Source organism: Podarcis gaigeae (assembly GCF_964106915.1).
Source record: "Podarcis gaigeae genome assembly, chromosome: 6".
In the NCBI taxonomy this organism is placed as follows: domain Eukaryota; kingdom Metazoa; phylum Chordata; class Lepidosauria; order Squamata; family Lacertidae; genus Podarcis; species Podarcis gaigeae.
Genome location: NC_139682.1, coordinates 11,021,701 through 11,043,347, shown reverse-complemented (window position 1 = coordinate 11,043,347; position 21,647 = coordinate 11,021,701). Strand labels below are relative to the sequence as shown.

Here is a 21,647-nt window from a genome sequence, read left to right as displayed (position 1 = left end):
GCAGCAGATCGGTTTCTGTTTTAGCGGCACAGAACCAAATGCATGATCGGTTTCTGTTTTAGCGGCACAGAACCAGTGGTCCTGTTAGCTAGGTTTGATGGGAATTGTAGTCCCAAGCATCTGGAGGGCCAGAGTTTGCCTATGCCTGTTCTAACAAGTCTCAGCACACCCTTGACGTTTAGGTTGCTCCTACGAATGATGTTTCCGGCGCGAGGTAACCTCTTCCTTCTCCTTTGACATTCCAGGGCTTGAGAGCGGCAGATAATGACCCGACGGCCCCACCGTACGACTCCCTTCTTGTCTTTGACTATGAGGGCAGTGGTTCAACAGCAGGGTCCGTCAGCTCACTTAACTCCTCGAGCTCCGGAGATCAAGATTACGACTACCTTAACGACTGGGGGCCAAGGTTCAAGAAACTGGCGGACATGTACGGGGGAGGCGAGGACGACTAAACTGACCTCACTTTATTGTTTTGCAAAAGGAAAAAGAAAGAAAGAAAGGAAAGCTATAGCATTAGAAGAAGATGATGATGATGAAGATGAAGAAGTAAAAAAAGAAACCCCGTGTTGAGGAAGAAAGGAGTGAAAGCAGACTAAACAAGAACTGTACAGAAGTGGCAGCTTTTTTAAAATTAATATCTCCTGCTGACTGTATTCCTTTGAGTGGTGACTTAGAAAGTTTATTTTCCTCTTTTTTTTTTTCTTTATTTCTGTTTCTCTCTCTTTCCCCCCTTTTTTAAAGAACATCGAGCTGTCTAGCATGAACACTCGTCTCTGCTGCGGTTGTGTGTTTTTTTGTCCCCCCCCCCCCAAAAAAAATTGTTTTTCTTTTTCCCGATGTGTCAGCAGGGATATTGCTTGGTCTATCCACTTTATGACTAAAGGGAGTGAAAGGCACTCTGTCTTAACTTGAATTTCTTAGAACAGAAGCACTGTTTTTAAAATATATATACAGATATATATATTTGAAAGTGCCTTTTGGTACACGTATCAGATTCCCTCAATCTCAGGAGTGTTCAAAAGAAACAAACAAAAATAATTTACGTTTCCACCGTCTTGGACACCACACTCTATATGACCCTATGCCAGTTCTAGCTGGGAAGGAATTAACAAAACAAAAACCAGGAACTATGGAATGGTTTCTCTTTTTGGGCCTTTTTGCTATTTAAAAAAAAAAAGTGGGCAAGTTGTTTGTGGGGTGGGGGGAAACTAGGGAAGAAAGATGCTTTGAATTAAAACAAAAAAAAAACACAAAAAAGAAAACTGCTATCTTTTGGCCTAAAGCAGATGGTGAACTGAGTAAACCTGTTGTGTATATATAATTCATTGTTTAGCCGATGCAAACTATCGACCTGGGTTTTCTCTTTGTGACCTGGTCACATGTGATGTAGCTTCCTAGAACAATAGCATTGGTTAGCCTTTGGTCCGTGTGACACAAAAGACCTTGCATAAGCCCAACAGTAAATGATGACAAGACCAAAGGCCGCTTGTGTGTGAGAGTTGTTTTTCTTCCTTTTATTTTCATTGAAGCTCCCTCCACCTGCTGAATCCCATCCACCGTGGTTAGGTACTACATCTCTTATCAGATGTTCACCTTGATGAATGTGGAATTCTGAGCAAATGTTCGGAACACAGAACTGTGGGCAAGTGAAGAAATGGTTTTAGGGAGGCTGTGGAAGCTCTGTCACCGGAGATTATAAAATGGGGCGGCTCATATACATGGTTCAGCCACATGAACTCCAATGCATTGAGTTGCATCGTGTACAGCCCCAGATTACTTGTTTTGAAGCCTGTGCGATGTTGCCCAGAATTTCCACCCTTTCCATAGCATAACAGGTAGGTGGAGCTAAACACAAGCAAAATGTAGATATAAGCCATTTGGTAGGTGGGTTGGTGGACAGGAAATCAGTAAGTACCCAAATGAAGAAATTGCCCATCTCTGTTTTGAAGAGTTGCAAACTTAGTATAGGGGGCCATTGCTATGGGTCAGTTTTCAGTGCCAATAGAAGCAGGTGTTTGAGGCCCTTGAAATCGTTTGCAGGCTCTTTCACCATCAGAAGTAGACCCAGCAAAAGCCACTGTCTTACTAGGGTTACGCCATTTGTTCTCTTGAGATTTTTAAGGAGGAGACTAGTTAGGCCTGCAGTCCGGAATGGTTTTAGTCTATGGTTTATTGCGTCAAGTCAGCTGATATACTTGCCCACATAATCTGTTCCATGAATCAGCAAGGAAAACCAATGAACTTAATTTTAAAAGCACACACAGACTGAAAGAGCATAGCAATTAATCTAGCGTATTTACCTGACCATATATTTGTATGTTGCTCCATTGTCAAAAGGAAGGTACTTCAGAGGGTCCTTGTTTTGAAGAGTTAAGTCCCCACAACGTGAGGTGCTGGTCAGGGTTGGTTCAAGAAACATTTCTGCCCAAATCAGTTGTACTGCACATGATCCAAGTAATGGAGCCCAGGACCCTTGAGCTGCTCACACATATTGGTACTCAACAAAACTTTGCTATCCCAGACAAACTTTTGGGCTGCTTGAATAGTCAGCCCAGTCCAAATCTCAAATTCAAAACTGCTTGTATGTGCTAAAATTGTATCCAACAGGCATTTGCCACATGATGAGTTTTGCTCCTGAATACAGCTCACATGGTGTGGTCTGGCATTGATCATGTTCTCCTGAGGCCTACTAGAACTAATGTTCTGCAGAACATAGAAAGCACCAGCTCTTGCCATGTACTGAGGAACATTAGGAAAAGATTAACGTTATTAAAAACAATGGGAGATAGTTATGTTGCAATAACTATAATCATGACAAAAATCAACAGGCAGATCAAGCCTACTACAAAATTAAGACAGCCTCCTTTGCCCTCAGTCAGGGAAGACACCAGAAAAATAAAAAGAAAGTAGTATAAGTACGTCCAATAAAGACCCTCAGGAAAGCACACAGAAGGAGGGAAGATGCTTTTTGATCCTCAAGAGAGAGTAAGCACTACAGCATTCCTTTCTGCAATTATTTGAAAGCAATGATAGTGAGCTATTATTTTTCTCAGTCTAACATAGACCTTGAGAAGCCATAGCTAAGTGATAATTAACCTGTTTTGCGTACAGAAGGTCTTGGTTCAGCCCCTGGCGTTCGAAGTTTGCCTAGAGAAATGCCTAGGAAATACGTCAACCTGGAGAACTGCTGTCAGCCAGAATAGATCATACGCCACAGTCTGACTCATGATGAGACCACTTCATAATTCATATGATATCCACAGGGTGGAGTCCAAGAAGAGACTGCATTTCCTGTGGCGAGAATCTGCACCGCCATAGAGTGGCCAGCTTCACATTTTGAGAACTATTGGATACAGTGCTGGGTTATTCGTACTAATGATATCCCCAAGAGAGATGTCTTTAGTATCATTCTGTGCCTCTACAACAGGATGGGGAAGGTGTGGCCCTCCATATGCTGTTAAACTCCTTCAAATCCCAGCCGTTGTTGCCAATAGTCACAGATGATAGGCACTGTAGTCACAACAACATCTGGGAGGGCCACAAGTTCTCCATCCCAGCTCTCTGGGAAAGAACCACTAAATACTTGCCTTTTGTCCTACAGAGATGGTCAACGTCCGTAAGGGGTGCTATTTTCCAAACAGTAATCTGGGAGGCAAAGTGTGTTCCGACACACAAACTGGCCCCTCGCATGTGATTAGGCTCTGTATTGAAGTTGGCGCCATGTAGAATTAAAGGCTTCCCAGATATGAAGACCTGCCACTTGAGCATGGTTGGGACATTGCATGTGAAACCCAAAGAGAGATGAAATGTTGGCGTGTGACTTATCTATATGTCGTACAACCTGTGTGCTTCTCCCTTGATTAAAATTTGTTTGGGCCACCAGGTACCAAAATTGCGTTGGGGATCACCAATATGCCATCTGGGGCCTACAACATGAGCATCTCTTGAATGTCATGAGCCAGCTTGATGCAACTATATGTAAACCAGCTCGTGTCTGTCCTGATGAATAGGTGCTTTGCTGTGTAACCAATGCCTATTGGATGAGAACAGAGAGCCAGAGGTATAAATAGGTATCTTGTGATTAATGTGTTTAAATGGTGACAAGTCAGCCACTGATTTGCTGCATTCTGATGGGACCTCACTGTTATCAATGGTAGCATACTACCTTTTTGTTTTTAAATAGGGTCAGTATTTATTTTTTATTTTTTAAAAAACCATCTAGATTATGTGCTTTCTTTAATCAAACAAAAGGTTTTTTTCTCCCCTTTAATGATTTGGACTAGTGAGGTTTATGTCTAATGTTTGTACAATTATTTAGATTGCATGGCTGTGTAATGTAAAAACCACATTTAATGGATTATGAGCCACTTAATTGTGCTATGAAATCTTGGATTATCTATGAATTAAACAATAAGAAAGATGTCCTGCTGCAGCAGGTTGGAGAAAGAGGAGGAAAATGTAGGAGAGCTTAGATATTATTTCTGTTAAATCCAAGAATGTGCACAGTTTTAGGGAAATGATATCAGATTATCCATGAGGGATGGGGCTGATCCTGCTTCCCCCCCCTTCTTTTTTTTCCAATCTACAAATTAATTCTCATTTGGAAGTTGAAAAAGGGAGGGGAAAGAGCGAGGAGAAATGTATTTCAAGTGGATGTTGTTTTAAAAGACTGTCTCAGAATGCAAGCTCCTTTGTCTATAGACTTTGAAAGTGCTCCTCGCGCATTTTATATTTCATTGTATCATATTTTCTATAAAATGCAATTTCTGTAAATTAACGAGCATTTGAAATGTGTCGTGTCTGATAATGGAATGTGGTTTTTTTAAAAAAAAAAAGTATTCTGGAGGGAACATTCTGTCTTATCTTTCATGATTTTACTCACTGGCGATGCAATTTCATTGCCATTTGGTAACCAGCCACAATCCACACTTTTGGTGCATATAGACTTCCCACACACATAACTTCTCCCCCTTTGCCTTGCCACCTCGTACCCTTTAAACAGCAGGCTATATCAAAAGCTACTTTTGAAACTCGCAAAATTACAAAAGAAAGGGTTAACTATGCAAACATGGCAGGAGAGGGGATACTATTGCTTGCACATAACTTGGTTGTGCTATTGTTGAGACTGTGGCCTGTGACTCCATCAACCACTTAAGCCAGAGCATTTGGATTTAAGTCATTTGCACCCCAACTCCCAACTTTAATAAGTCACTGGGCAATTTAACCTATCTTTGCACTAGACTGGGGCTAGGACGCTGGGACGAGGTGTCCCTCTTCCCGGAAGGGAAACCCTATTGGAGAACCATCAGCAGCCAAAATAGACAGTTCTGGGCTAGATGGGCACAGCTTCCTGTGTACCTAGCACAAGGATCGAGACCTGCTCATCCATGTGGGTGTGCAAGAACAGCTGGCTGCCAACCACTTTACTGGCATGTGCTAAATTGGTGTGAAAAGGATGTTCATGCTAAGCGCAAGCTGCACACACACACAAGTAGGTCTCCTCATTAGAGAACCAGACTGCAAATAGACTTAAACTGAAGTATTCTGGTTTAACTGGTTTTTCTTTGGTTGGGATTGTGGATTTGGAAGAAACCAATGAAGGTTTTGTGGGCCTATCTTAAACTAGTTTCATGGCTGTTCCTTCTTCCCAAGGAACCACTGTGACGATGCCTGTGAGTTATTAAACCAAATCCTCATCAAACTACCATTCCCAGGATTATTGGGGGAAAGTGTTATGGTTAACCAACATGACTTTCTACTTCAGCATCTTGACAAAAGCAAAGCAGGGAAACAGGGAAGCTTAACAAATGACAATCCACTGGGAGGCTGGGCTATCAGGCAACTCCCATTTTTACCCTGCAGGAGAACTTGCTGATAGATTCTGTGAAACAGTACTTGCATGTCCACCAACGTCTCTCCCGGGAGGAAGTATGCTGCCCATCAACCGACTGATACCAATGCCTGCTGAAAAGACTTGCTTTGAGGTTGGGACCTCATTTTTCTTCACTCTGGCACTTACACATGATGAAAAGTATCTTCTTCATACCATCACTCCTTCCCCTTAACCTGACATTCCAATGTCCTTCAAGCACTAAGTTTACCTAATCTCTTAAATGATGAAACAAACATCATCCCCCTCTCTTTCTGAATTGCATGTCCCGTGCATACATTTCTCCCTCTTCCTTTTTGCAGTCATGTGATCTTTAGCTATTTTGTATTGCTTTTACTTTTTTAAAAAGAGAAGAAAAATTACAACGGGAGGAAAGTCTCAAACTCAAGACCATAAATGATTGTGTACTACAGAGCAACATTATCTGGTTCATGGAAAAAACTGGTGGAATTTTATTTTGAAGAGCTTCGGTGTTTCTTAGTAACTATCCCATGTTCATGCTTTGCTGCCATAACCAGAACCACCTCTCATAAAGGATGCTATTTTGCTTGAATGCGGAATCCAGAAACCCTTTTGGAAAGTATTTAGTCTATACAAGCATAATATAGAGTTCATGTTGACTGGCCCCTGTCTCAAATCTTTCTAGATGAGCCTTTTACTACCAAGTACTCACCCACCCTATAGGGACGTGGGTAGCACTGTGGGTTAAACCACAGAGCCTAGGACTCGTCAATCAGAAGTTCAGCAGTTCAAATCCCCGCGACGGGGTGAGCTCCCGTTGCTCGGTCCCTGCTCCTGCCCACCTAGCAGTTTGAAAGCACATCAAAGTGCAAGTAGATAAATAGGTACCACTCTGGCGGGAAGGTAAACGGCGTTTCCATGCGCTGCTCTAGTTCGCCAGAAGTGACTTAGTCATGCTGGCCACATGACCCGGAAGCTGTATGCCGGCTCCCTCGGCCAGTAAAGCGAGATGAGCACCGCAACCCCAGAGTCTGTCACGACTGGACCTAATGGTCAGGGGTCCCTTTACCTTTACTCATACACCCAAAAAATTATTGGAGCATCTGATTGGTTCCAGTGGAGAGCACCACACCAGATAACATTCAGAAGCTTCCTAGCTCTGACTGCTTCTTCCATGGGAAAGTCCATAGGTCAGTGGTAGAGCACATACTATGCATTGCAAAAGTTCCCAGATTCAAATCTGCAGCATATTCTGGTTGGACTTGGGAGCGATTTGTGTCTGAAACCCTGAAGAGGCACTGTTAGTCAGTGCAAGTGAGAGAAGAGATATGGACCATGGTGCCCTAAAGCTGTTATTGGATTCCCAAGTTCTAGCCACCTCAGCCTTCATGGCCATTGACCTCTCTGGTCAATGAGAGGTGGAACCCAGCAGCAGCTGGTTTCTCCACCCCTGGTGAAAACAATCAGCTAGATGTACAGGTTATCTGACTCTGTATAAAGAGCTTTGGTAGTGGTATTTAGTAATGATTCACTCTAAAAACAGGAACAGAAGCTGGGGCTTGCTTTGTAGATCAAAAAGCTGAAGCTAGCAAAAGGTAAGTATTTAGCATGCCATATAATTCCATCAACACTCTTAATATGAGCATGCATTATAATTGTCATGTGGAGGTTCTGCTTTAACAGAGCTTCCATGTGGTAACTGGTAATCAGGTGTTTGTGTGTGGTAGCTCTCTGTGATAACTGCACACTTTTCTCCGTGCCACAGCAATCCTCTCCCTTTGCACACTGGTGGTGGTGAGGCTACAAGCACCCAATTTATAGAGTCTGCCACTTCAAAACAGCCACCACATGCCTTGATTCTGTGGCTAAACACACTGTCAAAGGCAGTATGCCTCTGAATACCAGTTACTGGGAGTCACAAGTGGGGAGAGCATTACTGCACTCAGGTCCTTCTTGCTGGGTTACCCATAGGCATTTGTTGGCCACTGTGAGATGCTGAAGAAAATGACCCCTTGCTCTGATCCACCAGGACCTATCTTATGTCCTTATGACTATGCAACAGCCACAACGATGTAAGCCAGCTCTTACTAGAGTTTGAAGAGACTCTCATACACAAGCAATCCTTTCAAGGAAATGGATAACCAGATAACAAGGTGACTTTCTTATCATGTTATGGAATTGGTTGACATGCTGTTCTGCAGTTGGTTAATTGCGAACACATTGTTTACAGCCCCCTTGAAAATATCCCAGGATGTCAATTTAGCCAAGAGGTAAACAAATGCAACCTGAACATTTGTCTGGGGCATGTCAGAGTATTAACAACAACACCATGGCAGAAAGTGTCACTTAATGGTTTATGCCTTATGCAGAGAGGCCTTCATAGGAGATACTTTTTTGCCATTTCATTTTTTTATTTTTATTTTTAGAAGACTGGCATCTCAATGATTCATGACTTTTCTACATTGATAGATGCAGCTAATCCTAAAGGTGAGGGAACTGATTATATATCTACATTCACTAAGGATGTGGTCATCAAATGTTGAGGGAGAGGAAATGATGTTCCCATTGGATTTATGTGGCATCAGCTTTGATGCTTCCCTGGTGCTCCCTTGCCTTGTAGGCTTTGAATGCATAGAACCCCAGTTAGATTCCATGTTCAGACAACCATAGGTCACTTATGTGATAACCCATGTCCTGGAAGATGCAGCGACACTTCTACTTTTGCAATAAATGAGCCTTTATTTTTCTGAAAACTAAGCCCAAATGGGCCAGTGCTTTGAAATTAGAAACACTGGTAATTTGGGAGCCTTTATATTCTGTGTAATGCAACCTTGGAAATATGCTGAAACTGATCTATTCATTGCCATGTAACCATGGCTTTTTTTCAGACGGACCTCACCAGAACTCAGTTCCAATACCTCTCAGGTGGGCACCATTGCCATTATATGGATGCATTCCATCACCTCTTTTTCTAGAGAAATAGTACTGTGTGTAACCAAATTCCAGGCTAGTTAGATCCCATGAGCTAGAGAGCTGCAGGAAGAGCTTGTGAGAGAGGCATTAGCTTGGTGGGAGAGTCCGTAATTTGATGGCAGAAGGTTCCAGTCCCTGACATCTCAAGGTAAAAAGGGTCTCAGATAGTAGGACTGGGAAAGCCCTCTGCCAGGGACCTTGGAGGATCATTGCCACTCAGAGCACTGGGTAATGGTAAAGGTAAAGGGACCCCTGACCATTAGGTCCAGTCGTGACCGACTCTGGGGTTGCGGTGCTCATCTCGCTTTATTGGCCAAGGGAGCTGGTGTACAGCTTCTGGGTCATGTGGCCAGCATGACTAAGCCGCTTCTGGCAAACCAGAGCAGCGCACGGAAACGCCATTTACCTTCCCACCGGAGTGGTACCTATTTATCTACTTGCACTTTGACATGCTTTCGAACTGCTAGGTTGGCAGGAGCAGGGACCGAGCAATGGGAGCTCACCCCGTCGCGGGGATTTGAACCACTGACTTTCTGATCGGCAAGTCCTAGGTTCTGTGGTTTAACCCACAACGCCACCCGCGTCCCTAGAGCACTGGGTACATGGACCAAATGGTCTGGCTTTCTATAAGGTAGTTTCATGCAAAGATATAACAAATGTGCTATTTCTGGAGCCAGTGGGTAGGTAGCTAGAAAGTGAGTAGTGGTAATAAGAACCGGTACAATCCAACCAAAGTTAATTTTAAGTCTCATTTGCTTCAGTAACGATGGGCAAACATGTGCTTAGTGCTCTCATTGAAACCAATGGGATGTAAAAGTGCCTAACTCTTGCTAGAGCATGACTGTGGATAATGACAAAGCAACGGCTTTTTAAGAAATAATAACTCAGTGGAAAAGAATGGCACACTTTGCTTCATTTGCATCCCTATTCATAAGGGTTATGAAACAAAAGGATAGGGAAATGTAGAAGCATACCCAAGACAAGTAGCATCATGTGTTTGCCTTTACTGCTAGAATTTGTTCTTAACAAATACAATTTATAAGGCTGAAATCCTAAGGTGGCTGGTCTGCAGGGCAGTTCTTCTATAATATCCAGTGATCAGCCAGGCTCAGGGCAAAAGTAAGGGCAGAGGAATGATTTTACAATTCTCCATCCATTTCTGTGTGTGCTTACAGATGACTTGTTTACCGAACATTCGTCCTGATTTATTCGCAGGGAGTTTAGGTGCCATTGCATAAAAGAAAGCATTGTTCCATGCATTTTCTCATCACTTTCCTTATTACAAGAAGTTCAATCATTTTAGGGAAGAAGGTGCAAGATCAGCTATAATTGCATAACCTGGATTCACCAGTGTGTGATTGAATCTCACCTGAGAATAGTGACAGACTGAAGTGTCCTATGCTTAAATCTTTATTCTTTATTTTTTTTTTTTTACATTTCCTCTCCTATTGAAAGCACCAGGAGGGAGAGATTTGGGCACACTCCTGAGTATGTCAAGAGGCTAGGATGCCTTAGCATCATTTGGATCCTAGCCATTTCCCGGTGTTCCCCTGGTATGTCCCTGATATGTCCCCAACACACATCCTTTTTATCCTGCTGATGTCAGAGCTCCAGAGTTCAAGAACACCTGCAGCAGCAGGATTGGTGTGGATCAAATATCATCTCTCCCTTTATCATGTCAGAGCCCTGGGCCCTTCTACACATCCTTTCTATAATGCAGTCAAAATTATTTGTGCTGGTATTGGGGCACCTATATGCGATCTTGCTTTCAATAATGTTTGCACTTGCCAGAGTTTCAGAGTGGACATACTGCTTCAGAGCCAGTATGAAGAGCCAGTGTGGTATAGTGGTTAAGAGCAATGGACTTGTAATCTGGGGAACTGGGTTCGATTCCCCGCTCCTCCACTTGCAGCTGCTGGGTGATTTGGGCTAGTCACACGTCTCTGAAGTGTCTCAGCCTCACTCACCTCACAGAGTGTTTGTTATGGGGGAGGAAGGGAAAGGAGATTGTTAGCCGCTTTAAGACTCCTTAAGGGGAGTGAAAGGCGGGATATCAAGTCCAGACTCTTCTCTTCTTCATTTCTAGTCAGTGCATGTTTTGCAACTTCCTGCTGAAATCCTTCAACTTCTCATAGCAGAAATGCTGGGGGATAACATTGTGGCAGCATTGTAGAAGAACGAATAAAGTGGAACGATTTGTGGAAGGTCAAATATACATTCCCCCTTAATGCACGATTATTGCCTCAACTACATACTGTGGCCCTCCACTCTGGAGAAACCTTGTGTCTCCAACATTGGAGCAGGAGGCCTGAAATAGCCTGTGGCCCCTGGGCCTAGGATGGTGCCCTGAGCTAGGTCAGTCCTACAAGGAAACACAGAAAGAGAAACCAACCTCCAACACGATGAAGAGTTGCCCTTGTCCAAGTCAGAAAGTGTATATTTTCTACTTATCCCCCTAGGTCTCTTACCAAGACATTGCCTTTTGGCCTCTGCAGGTGACAAAGCAATTACTTCAACTATAATGCCAGCCAAGGGTCTTCCAAGCTTCAAGCAGAGGTCAACATCCTTAACCTCCCGTCTACCACGGAGAATTCTCCTGACTTTCTTCTAGATTCCAGTCCTACCAGATCATATCCCACAGTACACCTTGGGCCAGAGAGCTACAGTGTTCACTGTTAATAAAAGCATCACTATCACTAATAACAGAAACATCACCACCAGGCATCTTCACACCGTGGCTTGTAAATACCAAGATCCTTTCAAATGCCCTAAATAGAAATACTGGAATAAATGGATCTCAGAGCAAGTTTCTTGGTTTGACACACCAACCCTGCAAAATTATAGAAGGAAGCATGTTAGTCTATTGCAGCAGAAACAGCAAAATGTCTTGTAGCACTTTGGTAGAATTATAGAATCGTAGAGTTGGAAGAGACCCCAAGAGTAATCTAATCTAACCCCCTGCAGTGAAGGAATCTCAGCAAAAGCATCCAAAACTAAAGCATCCAACCTCTGTTCAAAAACGAACAGCTTGGTATAAGGTTTCTTGGACTAGAACCCATTTCATCACATTGGTTTGGGTTTGGATCAAGAAAATTATCTGCGAGGAGGAGAAGGGATATAGTTCAGATCTCTGTATCAGCATTCAGCTGAGGACCCTGTATGAATGAACCAAGTCACCTGGTATTGGTCCATCTGGTTCAGCATTGCTTGTTCTACACTGACTGGGGATGCCTGGAGAGGTCAGGGATTGAACCCAAGTCCTTCTGCATATCAAACATGTGCTCTGCCACTGAGCAACAGCTTCTTCCAGCTTAAGCTTTTTATTTTATGCTTTAAGATGAATAAATGTATATAGTGCACAGGTGTGGTTTTTAAAAAGTGGATTTACCCCTTTGCACAACCTGAAAGATGCTCATAGGGTTGCTATACATAGAGATTTGTTTTTGAGAAGAGAATAGGAGGTGGTGGACCAGAACATGTCCTTATTCTCCAAAAGAGACTGCAAGCAAGGTCACCTCACCTTCCTCGTACTCATATTTCCCTTGGGGTGGCAACTTGTAGGTGTGGGATACAATCATGCTCTATTCAAGGGCCAGATTTAGCACTAGGGATTTCTGTTGCTGATTTCTGCTATACTACTTGGACAGTTGATGTAGTAGAATTTGCTTGAAGAACACACTGCAGCTCCAAGCATTGCTAGACTCTAAAAGGGTGTTTGGAATTCTTCAGAGTAACTGTCTGTGAAAATAGTACGTACATTTTTTAAAAGTCTGTGTGCATTTAAAAAATGAGAAACTGGACACTGTAGCTTTGTCAAAATTCAGAAAGCACCTTTGTTTGGCAGAGATAGTGAATATTACGTACTGGACCAAGCCACCTCCAATTTGCTCACTGTGTTTATAGTTTAGCTTTTGCTTGCAGCTGTCAATCAAAGCGGCGAGCATAAAACCAATATCAATGTGCAACAGAGGGTGCTTTCTTCATATTTCTTTTGCATGTTTCCTTTTCCAGTGGGGAAAAGCCCGCATGATTGTGGTTATTTTAGAGGAGAGGCTGTTTGTTTTCTCATTATCCTTTTCTGATTCAGAAGGAGCCTTTGTGTATCCCTGATGTTTGGAAAACAGGGTGGTGAAAGGGTGGCAAAAAGCTCAAGGGGGGAAAAATAGTGCACAAGTTAAACTGAGCTCAAATGTTCTTTTGTAACCCATCAAAACAGCACAACTCTTTTTGTATTGTTCTTTGTACCAGTTTTGTACCAAAAAATAATAATACAGAAAAAGAGAAATAAAAAACAAAAAGGGAAGAAAGTTGATGTTTTCAGTGTTTTCCGTGCCACTGCAATCTTAGTTCAGAAACGAATAAGAGCTTTGCTGATTTATTGTGTATAAAAGCTGAATTGGTGTGTTGGCACCAATCTCCAGTGTAATAAATAAAGTCCTCCTTTTAAATAGCTTTGTTTGGTCATTTCTTACAAAATCCTTTATCATAGCCAGACACAGTTCCTTGCAACTGGTCACAAGAGTTCTGTTGGAGGAAACAAAGGTCCTTTCTGTCTAGAATTCTGATTCTAATAGTGGTCAATCAAATCCTTCAAGGAAGCCCATGCACAGCCCATGAAGACATCAATCAACTGAGGACTGTGGATTGTCCTTTATTGATTGATGTCTTCATTCACTTCCCCTGGGCTTCCCCAAAGCATCTGTTTATTGTCACTAGCATTTGATATCCTCTGGATATGGAGGTTCCTTTTAGGTGTTGTAGCTAATAATACCCACCAATAGCCTTTGGAGTATTTTGCAGGGGGGATGCACACATATATGAGGAAATTTAAAGGTAAAGTCACGGACAACTCTGGGGTTGCCGTGCTCATCTCGCTTTACTGACCAAGGGAGCCGACGTTTGTCCACAGACAGCTTCCGGGTCATGTTGCCAGCATGACTAAGCTGCTTCTGGAGAACCAGAGCAGTGCACAGAAACACCATTTACCTTCCCGCCAGAGTGGTACCTATTTATCTACTTGCACTTGACATGCTTTCGAACTGCTAGGTTGGCAGGAGCAGGGACCGAACAATGGGAATTTAGGTTGGTGTGATTAAGGTGGATTCAAGAGCGCTGTCTCCCCAACACAACAAATCCACTTTTTAAAAAAACTTGGAAAGTGATGAGGAAATGTGGAAAAGTGCATTTGAAAAGTGTGGGATGAAAAAAAATGGTTTACAACAATGAACACTACACAAACAAATCAGATTGAATATTCATCATCATATATCCTCCCCATAAACAAATCATAGACATAGTCTAACCTCTAAGCTTTGTGCAAGGATATCAGGATGAATGTTCAGCAAACAGGTCATATGGAGGATCCCTTATCCCTTATCCTCCCCAAATCATATGTTCCAGACCGGTAAGACATCACCATCACCTCTTACTATGAACCCTAAAAGTCCTGTCCATTGCATCCATGTTATTGTACCTTTATTCTGGAAATGTGTCGTGTACACTGCATTTTAGATCTTCCTCCATAACAGGAGACAGAGGTCCTGACCTCAGGTATGGAGTGCCAGCACTTATTCCTGTGTCAAGGAACAGATACATAATCAGAGTTGAGTGTTCAGCAGATTCAGGTTACTGAGTTACCTGAAATGGTACATAATGTGGCTTGTATTTCATATCAGAGTTTCACAGTATGTCAGACCTGGGTCATAGCTCTACAAGGCCTTGTAGAGGCACAACTTAATTCATTACTGACTCATGAGAGTCATTGTGGTGTAGTTGGACTCGGACCTGGGAGACCAGAACTCAAATCCCCACTCTGCCATGAAACTCATGGGGTGAGGTTTGGCAAGTTGCAGTTTCTCAGCCTAATCTACCTCATAAGATTGTTATGGGGAGAAATTGAGGAAATGAAGAAGTGTGTATGCCAACTGGTGCCAATTGGGAGTGGTGGAAGTGGAAGGCAGAGTTGGTGGAGCCAATGCCAGGGAGAACCAACCAAAACAAATTTGGTCCTCAACTTCCTCTGTGTTGAATTCTACAAAGGTAACAGTGACTCTAGAGAGGAGAAAACTAACAGGCAGCGCTGTTCCCTGGTTGTATGTAAGAAGGCAAGCAAGTGAGGGCAGCCTCCACTGGATGAAAGGAAAAACCCATTTAACTGGCATTCACCAATGATCAGCTCTTGCATTTGTTAACCATATCTCATGTAGCAATGGTCCCAAAGCCTGTAGTTCATGACCCGGTTTGGAAGAACTTTAACATCCATCATTTCTGCTTTCCATTCGCATCTCTGTCTCTTCTGTTCTTGATTCAAGTAGGTAGCTGTATTGGTCTGACACAGACGAAATAAATAAATTGTCCAGTAGCACCTTAGAGACCAACTAAGTTTGTTCTGGATATAAGCTTTCATGTGCATACACACTTCTTCAGATACACTGAAACAGAAGTCACCAGACCCTTATATATAGTGGGAGGATGTAGGACTAATTGCAGTCGTTAACAGTAGTCAACAGGTTTGCCACACCCATCGAGCCAATCACCCATCTCCTATTACCCTTCTGAGAAAAATCCCACCCCACCCTCCCACTATTTATAAGGGTCTGGTGACTTCTGTTTCAGTGTATCTGAAGAAGTGTGTATGCACACAAAAGCTTATACCCAGAACAAAATGTGTTGTTGTTGTTTAGTCGTTTAGTCTTGTCCGCCTCTTCGTGACCCCATGGACCACAGCACGCCAGGCACTCCTGTCTTCTACTGCCTCCTGCAGTTTGGTCAAACTCATGTTAGTAGCTTCGAGAACACTGTCCAACCATCTCGTCCTCTGTCGTCCCCTTCTCCTTGTGCCCTCCATCTTACCCAACATCAGGGTCTTTTCTAGGGAGTCTTCTCTTCTCATGAGGTGGCCAAAGTATTGGAGCCTCAGCTTCACGATCTGTCCTTCCAGTGAGCACTCAGGGCTGATTTCCTTCAGAATGGATAGGTTTGATCTTATTTTTTTTATTTATTTCTTGTTTTTGTATGGCATAGTTAAATGTCATGGATAAAACAAAGTTTGATGCAATACCAGACAGCCCTTACTTGTAGGGTAATTAGAGATGATCCTTTCCGTATATGCATTTTATGAAGGATGGTCTTTCAAGTATCTTTCACACTCTCTGTAGCAAGTAGAAAATGTCCTCCTCCTCCAAGCCTCATCCCTGCAGTATACATGTCTCACCAAAACAGCCATGCCTCTTAAAACTCATGACAGTAGCAACTGTCTTATGTCAGCCTGGCTGGCAGAGAGATTGGAACATGCAAGGTTTTTCCCTCCCCCAAAATATGGGCTCACACTATACATCGGGGCCAAGCAGGCATCAAAGTCAGAGATGAACCACTGTTTTGTGATCTGCTGTGTTCCAGAAGAAGAACAAACCTATCCAAGAAGAACAAACCTATCCATTCTTAAGGAAATCAGCTCTGAGTGCTCACTGGAAGGACAGATCATGAAGCTGAGGCTCCAATCCTTTGGCCACCTCATGAGAAGAGAAGACTCTCTGGAAAAGACCCTGATGTTGGGAATGATGGAGGGCACAATGAGAAGGGGACGACAGAGGACGAGATGGTTGGATAGTGTTCTCGAAGCTACCAGCATGAGTTTGACCAAATTGCGGGAGGCAGTGGAAGACAGAAGTGCCTGGTGTCGCTCTGGTCCATGGGGTCACGAAGAGTCGGACACGACTAAACGACTAAACAACAAGTGTTCCAGACTGTGCTGCCAAGTGCTTTCAACAAAAATGATGCACACCAGGCTGACCAGGCTGACTACAATGGAAACAAGAGTCCCAGAATTGAGGGTGCAACAGAACCTTTTGCTAAACAAACGGTGCCCCTTCTGAGTAGTGATAGGGCAGAAATTCAGTTCATATCACATTGAAAGGCAAACTTACCTAATTTACACTTCCTGAAACAAGACTGTAACAAAGTTCCACCAGGAAGTTCCGCCCCCTTAAACTCAGCAGGCCTGAAGTGTGCTTTCGTTCCCCTTACCTAATTGTCATCCATATCTTCCATATATATAATTTCCAGCAATTTTTAAGAAGCTTTGTTGTAGTTTGCTTGCTTTTTTCTGCAACACCATTTTTAGAACCAAGTGGCAGTCCTTTGGTGGATTCATGTATCGGTGGTAAATCCCAGGGTCTTTTGGTTCTGTGCCTGCAGAGCACCTTAAAGGAATTCCTGATTGTGCTGCCTTCCCTAGGAATGGATTTCCCGTGCCCTAATGGGGGCCAAGAGATTGATATTGAGGAACTGGAAAAGTAAAGATATGATACACATCAGAAAATAAAGATATGATACACATCAGTCAAGGAACTAATGACATGACGTCACTGGCAATTTATGAACGGCCTGCTTACAGGTGCAGACTCAGTATGGATAAATTAATACGATAACATTTGGAATGAGTTCATACAAAATTTAGTGGCCTATTACCATTTACAGAAGCACTAGGACAATAATACTATACCAACTGATAGAAGAATGTATGGGAATAACGTATATGGTGTGCTATCTCTCTTCACTTTTATATGTATCTTTGTTGCTGTTTTACTCCCTCTCACTTTTCCTTCTTTTTTTCCCGTATCACTTTATTTCTTTTAACTGAAATCACCTTAATAAAATAAAAATATTTTTTTTAAAATAGACCACAAGCTCACTGCAGGTATATAATTGAGAGGCGAGGGAGAGAACACCTATCAATTTACTCCCTCAAATTGTTTGTTTCGATTACGAATTGCTTCCTGTGAAGCATTTCAAAGTGACATAATAATAATAATAATAATAATAATAATAATAATAATAATAATACTTTTTCAATGTTTGATGTTTTATCGTGTTTTTAACATTCTGTTGGGAGCTATCCATAGTGGCTGGGGAAACCCAGCCAGATGGGCGGGCTATAAATAAATTATTATTATTATTATTATTATTATTATTATTATTATTATTATTAAATTTTGGCACTCGCTCCCACAGGAGGCAATGATGGACACCAACTCGGACAACTTTAAATGAAGATTAGATAAATTCATGAAGGAGAAGGCTATTGATGTTATGATATGAGTACTAAGCAGCTGCGAACCAGCTCGATGTTTACATCACATGATGGGTCTAAGCGTGGGACAGGAAGTTCCAAGCGATTTTCAGAGTTATGTTCTCAGTGTAACATGAAACCTTCCTGTTGTTTGTGTCCAGGAGGAGTCAGTCAGTTGCTCAGAGGATTCTGAATGAGAAGACATGCTTTTGTACAGTGTATAGTCAGGAATAAAAGTAGCAATGAAATAGACTATTTTCTGACTATTTTCTTTCTCCTGCTGCTATGCAAGGGGGAAGGGGGTGTGCACCTTTCATGAGGGAGGTGTCACTGTGAGTAAAGATGGCGTCCGGCACACTTCTTCTGCGCCACTGTGCTTCCGTGCCTATCGAAAAACTCGAGCTCCCTTTAGCTCTCTTAGCATAGTCCCAGCAGAGTTCAGCAGCGGAAGAAACTGTTGCCGTGTGTGGATAATAAATCAGACTGAATGCAAGCTTCTTGCTTATCTCCAACAGTCTTTTAATGCATAGAAAAACATCATAAATTAGCCCGGCGAAAGAGCAGGCATCCTTTCGCCTCTCAGTCAAAACCGAAAGAGAACTCACACACAAAGAAAGATTCCCGTATGTGAATATAACCACTCCTCAGAATGTGAGACGTCACACAGAACTGTTTAACCCTGTAAATTCTGATTCTCCTCACAGTCACCTATTCAAGATATTCCTGGTCTGTCAGGATGCCAGCCAGGGTAGATCACCGGCAACAGGCCCCGAGAGCCTGGGAAGAGGAGCCAGCCTTTCCCGAGGGGGCCAGTTTCCAACAATTTATAGCTACTAGCTATGATCGCTATGCTCTGCATCCATGGCGGAGACCGTAATGATTCTGAATACAGTTCCTGTTGCTGGAAGCTGGAATAAGGAGAGTGATCTTATGCTCTGGTTGTGCTGGCCAGTTTGCCACTAGTATCTGGTTGGAAAGAGGAGAGCGCAAAATATGGTCTGAAGCTCAAGATCAAAATAACGAAGATCATAGCCACTGGTCCCATCACCTCCTGGCATATAAAAGGGGAAGAAATGGAGGCAGTGAGAGATTTTACTTTCTTGGGCTCCATGATCACTGCAGATGGTGACAGCAGTCATGAAATCAAAAGATGCCTGCTTCTTGGGAGAAAAGCAATGACAAACCTAGAGAACATCTTAAAAAGCAGAGACATCACCTTGCCAACAACAGTCTGTATAGTTAAAGCCATGGTTTTCCCAGTAGTGATGTATGGAAGTAAGAGCTGGACCATAAAGAAGGCTGATCGCTGAAGAATCGATGCTTTTGAATTATGGTGCTGGAGGAGACTCTTGAGAGTCCCATAGACTGCAAGAAGATCAAACCTATCCATTCTGAAGAAACTCAGCCCTGAGTGCTCACTGGAAGGACAGATCATGAAGCTGAGACTCCAATACTTTGGCCACCTCATGAGAAGAGAAGACTCCCTGGGAAAGACCCTGATGTTGGGAAAGATGTTGGCACAAGAAGAAGGGAACGACAGAGGGCGAGATGGTTGGATAGTGTTCTCGAAGCTACCAGCATGAGTTTGACCAAACTGCGGGAGGCAATGGAAGACAGGAGTGCCTGACGTACTCTGGTCCATGGGTTCACGAAGAGTCGGACATGGCTAAACGACTAAACAACAACGACAATCTGGTTGGCCACAGGGAAAAGAAGATGCTGGACTAGATGGGTCAGGACTAGCTTAATCCATCAGGCTCTTCTTATGCTCTTAGACATATATAAAGGAACTGCACGTATTAAAAAGTTTTTAAAACTGCCTATCTTTAAAACAATTTTAAATCCAACTCTTTGAGATAACCCAGAATCCGTTATGGCTCTTCCTCCTGCTGTAACATGGCTTGAAAGAGACAGAAGTTGCTTCTTGAACCAGGTTTCTCTTTCCTTTATCGTTCCTTTCTTTTCCATGCTCTCTTTTTTCCCAGCCCATAATGAGGGAGATAAAAAGGGGAGGTTGGAACAAGGAGCTCCAACAAGCAGCCTTTTTATATATTCCTACACAGCTTGGGCAGGTGCCTTGAAACCTCTCCCACCTGACCCCACCACCACCACCTCCCTGCCATTTGCTTGCTTTTGAAGTGTCCTAACCCTTGCCTTCTCTTGGGCACTGAGCGTTACCTGGTGGAACTTGGAAAGAGAACCTCTTTTCAAACCGCCCTGCGTGTTTCCAGGCTAATTAGATCACTTGACAAAGGGGTTCCTTCATGTACTTTTGCATTTAATTAGAGACGAAACATTCTGGACCTGCCTGGTCGAGTCAGTGCTCCTCAGCTGCATTTGAGCTCAGGGGCAGTTGCAGTAATGAAGCCCTTCCCCAAAAGTGACCCTTTGTCCCTTTGCAAAGCACACTCACACGGGGATGAGGGGGAAATTCTATTCAGTTCACATTTAAAGAACCCACCTGATTTGTGCTCTCCGAAACAGCACAAGAACCAACACAGCCACCCTTTGAAGATTCACCCTGAATTTTGCAATGCAGTTCTCCAGCAAAACCACGTGTTCAGAAATGCATAGTCAGTGGTACCTCGGGTTACAGACACTTCAGGTTACAGATGCTTCAGGTTACAGACTTCGCTAACCCAGAAATAGTACCTCGGATTAAGAATTTTGCTTCAGGATGAAAACAGAAATCGCACGGCGGCGGCAAGGTGACAGTGGGAGACCCCATTAGCTAAAGTGGTACCTCAGGTTAAGAACAGTTTCAGGTTAAGAACGGACCTCCGGAACGAATTAAGTTCTTAACCTGAGGTACCACTGTTGTTGTTGTTTAGTTGTTTAGTTGTGTCCGACTCTTCATGACCCCAAGGACCAGAGCACGCCAGGCACTCCTGTCTTCCACTGCGTCCCGCAGTTTGGTCAAACTCATGTTTGTAGCTTCGAGAACACTGTCCAACCATCTCGTTCTCTGTCATCCCTTTCTCCTTGTGCCCTCCATCTTTCCCAACATCAGGGCCTTTTCCAGGGAGTCTTCTCTTCTCATGAGGTGGCCAAAGTACTGGAGCCTCAGCTTCATGATCTGTCCTTCCAGTGAGCACTCAGGGCTGATTTCCTTCAGAATGGATAGGTTTGATCTTCTTGCAGTCCATGGGACTCTCAAGAGTCTCCTCCAGCACCATAATTCAAAAGCATCAATTCTTCGGCAATCAGCCTTCTTTATGGTCCAGCTCTCACTTCCATACATCACTACTGGGAAAACCATGGCTTTATTCGGGCAAATTGTGCATGTGAATGCATCTGTTTGTGAAAATAACATACACACAATGAAACATTAGGCATAACTTTCTGATCGCAAGGGCCGTTCGACAGTAGAATGGGCTGCCTCAGAAGGTGATGATGTTTCCTTCACTTGAGGATTGTAAACAGAGGTTAGATGGTCATCTGCCATGAGTTCTTCAGCTGTGATTCCTGCATTGCAGAGGGTTGGACTAAATGACCCTTGGGGTTCTCTTCCAAGCCTACAATTCTCTAATTCTATGCATTCGCCTTCCTAACTACCAGCTAAATGTCTAGCCTCAAAACCCAGACATATCAGTTATGTGGTGATGGGAGATATGAGGGCATGCTGAAGTTTTTCAGAAGACTCGGCTCCACGCTGATCTCACCATGGGGTGATCTCATGGTGGGAGAAACATCGCCTTGCCAACTCACCTTCAATCAACTGTCATTGACAAGGAAAACCTAGTTCTGTCTGAG

The 21,647-nt window shown here is 43.2% G+C and overlaps 1 protein-coding gene across 8 annotated transcripts in view; it reads left to right on the top strand.

Annotated features, from left to right (window-relative positions):
• Nucleotides 1-1,480, top strand: part of CDH4 (cadherin 4) — a 796,373-nt gene extending 794,893 nt beyond the window's left edge. For all 8 annotated transcript variants that reach the window (XM_083744192.1, XM_083744197.1, XM_083744196.1 and 5 more), the window contains one exon: nucleotides 246-1,480. In XM_083744192.1, the coding sequence (XP_083600318.1) occupies nucleotides 246-452 (207 nt within the window). In that variant the 3' untranslated portion in view covers nucleotides 453-1,480. The remainder of the gene's footprint in view (nucleotides 1-245) is intronic.
• Nucleotides 1,481-21,647: the final 20,167 nt, after the last annotated feature.